Consider the following 9,656-nt stretch of genomic DNA (forward strand, 5'->3'; position numbering starts at 1 on the left):
ATACTGTATACACACACATCATACTGTCTCTTCCTCTGTATATAGCTTAGACAAGTACTATAGATGGAAAATTATCTGGCTCTGGAATTAAGTAGGAGGAGAATGATTGAACTGAACTGAATTGAGGAAGATTGCAAGTTATTTTTAATAACCCCAAATTGCTCCTTGCTGCAAAGGACCATCTCTTTTAAAACTAATATTCCCCCAGTGCTGCCAAACAGCCATAAATCATGGAATACTAAGATCTCAGACAGATCCCAAGCATAAGTAACCCAAAGGACCCTAGAAACAAGGTAGACGTAATTAGGTTGTAGCAGGTTACTAGACAACTGGTATTTGAGAAGAGGTGTAAAATATATCATCCAGGACCTGTATAACTAGAAAAAGAGGGAGATCAGCCATTTAGAGAGAATGGGGAATACCAACAGATAGACAGAACACTACACTGGTATCCCCAAGATACCAAAGGAATATGTGTGAATCCTCCACAGGGGATTTATGGAAAGGCCCAGGCAACCCCGGTATAAGATGAGAAGTCACAACAAGGTAGTAAGCTGTACTGAAGAACCCATGCCACTGAAAACATGTATCAATCAGAGTGACAGAGAAACAAAAAAGCACGTTAAGACGATCACTTGAGATTGAGAAGACTTGATATCCATAACTTTCACTTACCATTCTGACCAACAGAATTGTCGGCCCAATCAATACTTTCCAATAACATTTTCTCATCCTCAGGAGAGACAATTTCTTCCACGATCATGAGGCCTGGAGGTAATACTGGAGGCCTGAGATCTTCCCAATGCACTAGAGAAATAAGATTAAAATAATTGCATACAAAATAGTAATTCCATCCATATATCCATACTCTAAGTCATAAATTACCTAAATATCACTTATAGAATATAAAAACTGACCCACTTATAAATTACATTTGAAAAATGCAAAAGCAAAAATTAAGAAGTAATATAATGAGTTTTGCCCACTGTCATCATCAGTAACAAAGGAAACAGCCTCCTACTTAGCTTTGTATTTAATCATGATTAAATCACTTTTTCAAATCTCGCACAAGAAACGTTTATCAGATTTTTGAAATGTCCAACAACATGCCTCTTTAAATGAAATATCAAATGCTCTAGTCATTCCATGCAGGAGTCTTAATGTATGGTTACTTTTTCTAGGACACTGGACACTAAGTTATAGTCAACTACAGAAAACGAAAACTAAAACATTACTTTAAGAAACTGATAATAACAAAAGAGAAATTTTCCATAATATCTTCCAAACGGCTCCAAATATAACTGCAATACTGATTAGAATGCAGGTACAGAAAACAAGTACAGGGAAACCCATGCTTAAAAGTATTTTTTATTATTCAATTTTTTTTTTCAGTCATGTCCAACTCTTCATAACCCCATTTAGGGTTTTCTTTGCCATTTCCTGAGTCTTCCTGACTCCAGGCCTGGAATTCTCTCCACTGTGACACCTAGCTGCCCCTTAAAAATATTAGGAGATTAACAAAAAAAAAAAAGTCTGCTAGAGGCTAGAATACTTTCAAAGACATGTGGTATATTCAAATTCATGCAATCACAAGCTGGTACAGTGAAAACAGCAGTAGACTCTAGACCAGAAGACCTAGATTCCAGTCCAGCTGTTCCTTACTAGTTAGACAGCGAGGTGACACAGTGGACAGAGTGCGGGACTTGGGGGTTCCTGCCTCAGACCCTTACTAGTTGTGTGGCTCTGGGAAAAGTCACTTGACCTCTCTGTGCCTCAGTTTCCTCATCTGTAAAATAAGGATAATAGTACCTACCTTATAGGGTTGTTGTGAGGATCAAATGAGAATATGTAACGCACTTTACAAACCTTAAAGCCTCATATAAATATTAGCTAATCATCATCATCATCATCATCATCATCACCTTCATGGTTATATGAGTTTGGGCAAGTCACTTAACTCTTCAAGTCTGTTTCCTCATCTTAAGCACAGGGAAAACACTAGCACTGTGTACCTCACCTCGTCATTATAAGAATAGAAAAGAGATATTTTTCTAGTGCCCACAGTTGCTAGTACTTACCCTCCTCAAGTTGCCTTGCATTTACATTTTTGTCTAAATAATCTGTCTTCCCAGTAGAACATAAACATTTTAGGGGTAATCCATTCCTTGCTTTGTCTTTATAGCCCTAGGGCATAGCACAGTGTCTTACATAGGGTAGGTGTTTAATAAATGCTTGTTGTAGAACTGAAAGGAACAGATAGAAAGTACCTTGGGAGGATAAAGTACTATGTAAAAATGTAAGCTATAAGTTATAAACCTTAATAAGATTTAATTGTATTTTATCAATACAAGTCCACTAATTTAAATACTGTGGTGTGTTGTACAAATGACATATAGATAAAGCCCTGTGAATGGCTTCCATTTAAAGATAAAATCGGGCTTAGTATTAGTTCTTTGAACAAAACATAAATCAACTGTATGCTTAAATAAAATTTCCATTTCTCTATGAAATAGTAGAAAAAATAAACACACTTCAAGAATTTGCAGTTCAGTGGGTATTCACTACTGACAAGTACCAAAACAATTTTGATTTTGTTCTATTCTCATTCACAAAGTCACAAGTTTATAAATGTGAGTGCAGTAGCTTTGGAAATTTGGCAGACTCTATTACTGCATTTCAGAGAAGAAAAAGCTCCTAAATTCACTTACTCTAGGCTACTTTTTAATGTGTCCTTAATAGAGAAGAAAGAAAAAGTGACAGGAAATGACAGGGTCAGTATTTAGCTTTCTAATGAAAACTTGTTTCCTAACTTTAATTTCTTAAAATTGATTAGAGACATATAAAACTGAGACATAATTTAATCAAGGATAGGGAGGAGAGGTCTAAATTTAAGCCATGGATTTAAAACTGGAAAAATTTTCTAACTAGGCAGAGATGAAGTACAAGATATTTTTTTAAACACAAAAACATTCTCTAAAAATAATCCTTTAAAATTTCCTTTTGAAACACATTTTGAAGCAACGTAAATTTGATCTATTAAATTCTGCCCTGGGAGGACAAGTAAATATAAAGTTCCTTTCATTTCCCAAGTTTAAGCAGAGAGCCATGGAGGGTGATCCTCAACAATAAATTTGAATCTCAAAATGACCTTAGGTGATTAAGCACCACGGTCAGCACTATGAATCCCATGATGATTTAATATTTATCAATTGGACATATTTGTACTATCGATAGGACCAGTGGCTAAATGTTGTTCATTATTGTTCAGTTGTATCCAACTCTTCATGACCTCATTTTTAGAGTTTTCTTAGCAAGATATTAGAGTGGTTTGTCATTTCCTCCTACAGCTCATTTTATAAGTGAGGAAACTGAGGCAAACAGGGTTAAGTGACTTGCCCAGGGTCACACACCAGTAAATGTATGAGGCCAGATTTGAACTCAGGAAGATGACTCCAAGCCTAGCACTCTATCCACTGTGCCACCTAGCTGCTCCAGTGGCTAAATAGGCCTGTTATTTAACTAATCCTCATTTTATGAGTCCAATTGTTAAAAAAGAACATGAACTAAGGCAAAATCAAGAATTGTCCTCAGAGAATAAACAAATAAAATACCTTTTTCCACAAAGTTTAAGTACAGAATGATATTTTGTCCCAAGTCATCTACCATTTCCTTTCCATTGAGGGTTACATAGGCCTTTTTGGATTCCTCTTTGGTCCTATATCTCACAAAGGAATAGGGTTTGTTAGGTGGCATTAAGAGTGCTTCCACCGATCCACATCTCTCTAATATCCTAAGCAGCTGGGTTCTACTCACACCATTACCCAAACCTCCATTGGCAACGACAAGGTTCTAATTAAAACAAAACAAAAAAAAGAGACATTAGCAATCAAAATTCATTTGTTTATCCTAAAGGAAAAAATGAGTATTGTTTTATAATTATTCAATGATTAATTGGTTTAATAATTTTATATAAAAGCCCAAAATACAATTAATTTGATACTTTGTGTCCATAGCAAATATCAACTTAGTGTATACACTGTTTTTTGAAAAAGTAAAACGTACACACCAGCCCTAATTCAAAATATAGATCATGCTTATTAACTATAAATATCAATTTAATATAATCACACTAAGGCATCCTAACACAACTATTTTACATTATTTCTAAGAATAACTGAGTTTTTTAAAATTACACTCCAACGTAGCATTAATTATAGGTTCTATTTAAGAGGAAACACATGTAAAAATTTGTCCAACACCAAGCTAGCTAAATTAGCCAATGTAAAGCCTCACAAAATCCTTTTCAGACAAAGTTTTCTATAAGTGACATACATCATCTAGGAGGCACAGAACTTTCAGCATATGTGATTTTTTTTTTTTGCTGCCTTGTACTGAACTTTATTCACGGAGATTTTTTTCTCTTCTTTGTATTTTTCTTCTGATGACACATCCTTTTGGTCTCATGGCCAAAGTTCTTGAACAGAGAAAAATCTGCTGTCTGGTCTGCATCATACAAAACCTTTACTTTATCATCTACTACTTCTAAGAATATTGAAACACAGCAGAAACAAGCATTTCATCAAGGATAAGATTAGTTTGTGATTCACCAGACCTTCAGAAACAAAAACAAGTAGAGAAATATAGGTCTCTGCCATTAAACTTTAAAGAATGAAACTTGATGACAACAAAAGTAAAGTAGAAAATCTCTCAAGGCCGACCCCATGCTCCCATCCCATCCACACACACACAGGAATCTTGCTATAACAATAAATACTTTGGACTAGAATTCAATTTCATATATTTAATATGGGTCCTTTCTGGACTTCATTAATAAAGAAAGTTGAATCTATAACCTGCCAAAAAGACCTCATTATAAGATGGTTATTGTAAGACTGCACTACAAGGCAAGTAGTGGTATGAATTTCAGGATAGCCTTAAGAGCAAACTTACGTGTGTCTGTCTGTGTGTGTGTGTGTGTGTGTGTGTGTGTGTGTGTGTGTATGACAAAGAGAGAGATAGTGTTAGAGAAAGAGAGACAGAGAGATTGAGAGGTAGATAGGCTCTGAGGCTAGAAGAGCTGATGATTGCCAAGGTTCCAAATTGTTTCCTTTGGGGAAAAAAAAAGACAGAAACAAAGTGTATAAGAAAAAAAAGAACAAGGCAGGAATGAGGAGAGCTTCTTTCTTTTCTTATCTTATTCTTCTTTCTGCATTTTAACCCTTCAGGTGTTAGCTAGAGATTTCATATTAATACTTCAAGTCACTGTTCCTCTCCTACACTTTCTCTGACAAACCTAACCTTAACTTTTAGTTTTAGCCAAAAGATAACAAACTCATCTCAACATTAGCCACTGTTTCATCTTTAATTGTAAAATCTACATATAAATATTTTTCAGATATAATCTGAAAAGAGTTATTTTTCTGAAAATGCAATCTTTTATAAAATCCAGAAAATTTGGTTTAAAACTTGAGAGCTTGAATGATTTTTCTCTGAACACAAAATATTTATGGAGCACCTAATATGTTCATAGTACTTCACTTATCTCTATGGTAGTTCTCAAAGAATATCCTCAAGACCACTGGTTTCCTTTAAAGGTCTTCTCTAAATCATCTGTAGATCAGTCCAAAAGTTAGAGCAATGGTTCAAAAGTTAGAAGATCTGGGTTCAAAACCCAGCTCTGCCACTTATTATCTGGATGACCATGGGCAAATCAATTAACCATTCTAGGACTAATTTTCATTATCTGTAAAATAAGGGACTAAATGGACTAAATGACCACTCAACTCTCTTCTAGTTAATGATCCTATGAGCCAAATCATAAAATAATGAGTTAATGTTTGAAAAATACATTTTCCAGAGAATGTGAATTGTTGTCAAAATGTACAAAAATGAAGATTTTTTTCCCCTAGATATTCAAAATTTAATTGTTTTTTAAGCCAAATAAAAGATCAACAATTTTTTTTTTCCTCCTAGAGTCAAAGGCATGTGGGAGATCAGGTCTATAAAGTCTTGTTTTGTCATGGTCCGTAAGCCAAAAAGTTGAAGGGAAATCTGTTAAATGCTAAGAAATTATAAAAAAAAAGATCTAAGCATCCAGGAAAGACTGCAGGGGCTAGAGTACAGTTTACTTATCACAGAAAAGCTTCACACATAAAGTAAAGAGGTTCCAATGTAATCTCACTCTTCAGGTGTCACCTGCAGTTTGATCAAGGCTGGCAAACAAAGCCAGAGGAATCTCAAATACAGTTTAAGAATCTCTTAAACTCCTCTCTTCTCATCTCTTTTCTTACTACTATGTTGAATGGTTCTTGTAAAGGGAAAATAAAAAGCATGGCCCTGCAGCATGTCAGGTGGGGCGCCCATTTAATCCTTTGGTTACCTCAGCAGCAATGTCAGGAGAAACAGACAGTGCCATTGATGGAGGCTGAGGGGCAGAGAGAGGAAGGGCAAATGGCTAAATATCTTTGAACTTCTTTGAATATCTCAAATATACTTATGCACTAATTCTTTATTTAAAAGTCACTTAATCTGTCATCTTATTTCCATCCTCTTAATCAGAAATTTCCTTTAAATTCTCCTGTCATTAATATTCAGTTTCTATGCTAGACCTCTTATCTGCCAGAAGTCATATTGCCTCTCAATAAATAATGTCAACCATGTTTTCTACTCATATGTTTGTTTTAACTTTATTAGGAGTGTCCTCATTACGGTTCAGAATAGACCAAAACTGAAACAATGAACAATAATAATACCATGTTATATTTGTAATCTTTTTGAGGCAATATAGCATAATGGAAAGAGGTCTAGAATTGGAGTCAGGAGACCAGGGTTCAAAGCCCAATTCAGCCACTTACCAGTCACTTACCCTCACAAAGGTTCCATTTCATAATGGGTAAAATGAAGCTAAACATAATTGCATCACCTACCTCCCAGGGTTGTTGGAAGGTGCTCTGCAAATACTAAAGCACTATACACATGAATTATTATCAGTTATTAATATATAGTGTTTTACTTGATCAAGATAGATATTCTCATTTTAAAGGTAAGGAAACTGAAGTTCAGAAATATTAGTTAATTTGCCCCCTCACAGCTTAAAGTGACAGAGTAGGAACTAGACTCCAGGTTTTTTCTAGTCTCCTAAGTGATACTATGTCCTACAACATAAGCTTCCTCCAGCTATCCAACAAAAGCAATAGGAATTGATATGGCTGAATTAAATATGATTATACAACTATATATGATCATGATATGGTCCCAAGCAGAATGTTAAATAACCCTAAAGTGTAAATGAAGTAAGATATCTCCTCAAACCTATTTCACCTAAAGAGGCTATTAATATGCATTAATATTTGAAAGTAGCATGGCAATTACATTTACAATCAAATGATAATAAAAGTTTTGAGTCACCTCAGTGGCATGGGATACACTTTCGATGCCTTCATGTCTCAGCAGAGTGTGTCTGGCTTTGATTTGTTTCCTCAAGAATTTCTTCTCAGTTTTACTAAGTTTTGGATGACTTTGGTTGCTGTTGTCCATGCTGGCACTGCAGAAAAACGTGAATGGAATATTTATCTTCAAAGCACAATTTTTTCTTCTTTAATGGTATTTTATTTTTTCAATGAAATGTTTGGACAATGTTTAATATTCTTTTTTTCATAAAATTTTGAATTCCAAATTTTCTTCCTCCATCTGTTCCCTCCCCCCTCCCTGAAATGGTACACAATTTGATATAGGTTATATATGTGCAATCATGTAAAACATTTCCATATTAGTTATGTTGTGAAAGAAACAGTTCATAAAAAAAAATTTAGTTTGCAAAAAGAAAAAACCATGAAAAAAAATAAAGTGAAAATAGTATGCTTCAATTTGCATTCCGATTCCATCAGTTCTTTCTCTGGATGTGGACAGCATTTTCCACCTAATCTCACCAAAGCGCAATTTTTAAAAATGCTATTCCTGCCTTGTACCTTGCACTTTCCATCCATATCTCCACTGTTCCCTGGGTTCCTCTGATTCCTTAGAATTTAAGCCCAGATTCCCAACCGCACAATATTGACAAGAAAACATCTGTGTTAAAAATATGGAACCTGAAATATTTATAACAGTATTTTTTTTTGTGGTAGCAAAGACATGGAAATAAAGTAAATACTCATCAATTGGGGGGTGGCTAAACACACTTATGAATACTACATGATTATAATAGAATATTATTACTGTGTTATAAGAAACTATGAATATGATAAATACAGAGACGCATGGAAAGATCTGCATGAATTAATAATGCACAGTGAAGTAAGCAGAGCCAAGAAAACAATAAACACAATGACTACCAGACACCTAGACAGTATGTGAAATGATTTGAGCAGCGAGGTGGTGCAATGATTAGAGTTCAGGACGTGGGATTAGGGAAGCCTGAATTCATATCTGGCTTTGTACTCTTACTAGCTATATGACTCCAAGTGACAATCTGCCTCAGTTTCCTCATCTATAAAATAAGGCAATAATAGCACCTACCTCCCAGGGATGTTGAGATAAAATGAGATATTTGTAAAGTGCTCTGCAAAACTTAAAGTGCCATATAAATATCAGGTTTAACAACAATGCAAATAGAAAGATACCCAGGCAGCTGTGTAAACACAAACGTTAACTCAATGGACTGTCGTGCTACTGGGTCATAGTCTGAATAATAGATAATCTTCATCCCTTTAGTTTTTCCTGTATGAATTGTTAGGCTGATCTGTTTTGAGAAATCATTGCCCCACTAACTGAAGATCAAGGAACCTTCTTGAGCTGATACAATCAATATAACTGGTGAGCATATATTTCTCTGCTTCCTACATTACTTGACTTTAATAACCTGAGAATTTCTGAACACGGTTATTTTTTGTGATAGCCTTTTAAAAATTTTTATTGGGTGTCTTTTGTTATTTATGCCACAGTTATATCCAGAGCTACTTTCCATTAGCCATCTTCTCCACCCTTTAACTTCTTATTTTGACTGGCCAAGCACTTTCAACAATACAGGATACCCCAATGAGGAACTCCCTCTACCAATTAAAATCAGTACCCACTTTGTACCTTAACATCTTAGAGAGTAGCCTGGGGCATTGAGAAGTAGAGTGACTTGCCCAGGGTGGCACATTCAATGTGTGTTAGAGGAAGGACTTAAACTCAGGTGTTCCTGACTTGAAGACCAGCTCTAGCCACCTAGTCACGATGTCCCTCAACTCTCCCTTATAACAAAGAAAAAAAGCTAATTAAAATCAATCAACATTTGAGTCTGATAGCATATGCAGCCTTCTGGGCCAATAATCTTCCATCTCTCTCCCAAGAAGAGGGAAGTGTGGTTCATCTGTGGCTGCATTTATCAAGGAATCTTGCATGTCCTTAACAAACGCACAAAAAGACTATAAAGTGAGCTACATGCCACTGCCAATGATGAACCACACAGAAGTGGCTTAAGGAAGTGGTGTCAAACTTAAATAGAAAAAGATTCCTATGGCAGCATACTGACTTAGAAAACCACAAATGAACATTGTCTATATTGTATTGCATTTTATTTATTTTGTCAAACACTTCCATTTTAATATGATGTGGGCTACAGGGCCCTCCCCTTTGGGCCCAAATTTGATACCTCTGGTTCAAGAGATTGTATC

The 9,656-nt window shown here is 35.3% G+C and overlaps 1 protein-coding gene across 1 annotated transcript in view; it reads right to left on the reverse strand.

Moving 5' to 3' along the window:
- ALKBH8 (alkB homolog 8, tRNA methyltransferase) overlaps positions 1-9,656 on the reverse strand; it is a 50,728-nt gene that overhangs the window by 38,021 nt on the left and 3,051 nt on the right. The window contains exons 2-4 of the mRNA XM_020996179.2: positions 7,408-7,543; positions 3,612-3,849; positions 676-807 (exon numbers count right to left, since the gene is read on the reverse strand). Of these exons, the coding sequence (XP_020851838.1) occupies positions 676-807; positions 3,612-3,849; positions 7,408-7,543 (506 nt within the window). The remainder of the gene's footprint in view (positions 1-675; positions 808-3,611; positions 3,850-7,407; positions 7,544-9,656) is intronic.

The sequence above is a fragment of the Phascolarctos cinereus genome, unplaced genomic scaffold, assembly GCF_003287225.1.
Source record: "Phascolarctos cinereus isolate Bilbo 61053 unplaced genomic scaffold, phaCin_HiC Scaffold_726;HRSCAF=1367, whole genome shotgun sequence".
Lineage (NCBI taxonomy): Eukaryota > Metazoa > Chordata > Mammalia > Diprotodontia > Phascolarctidae > Phascolarctos > Phascolarctos cinereus.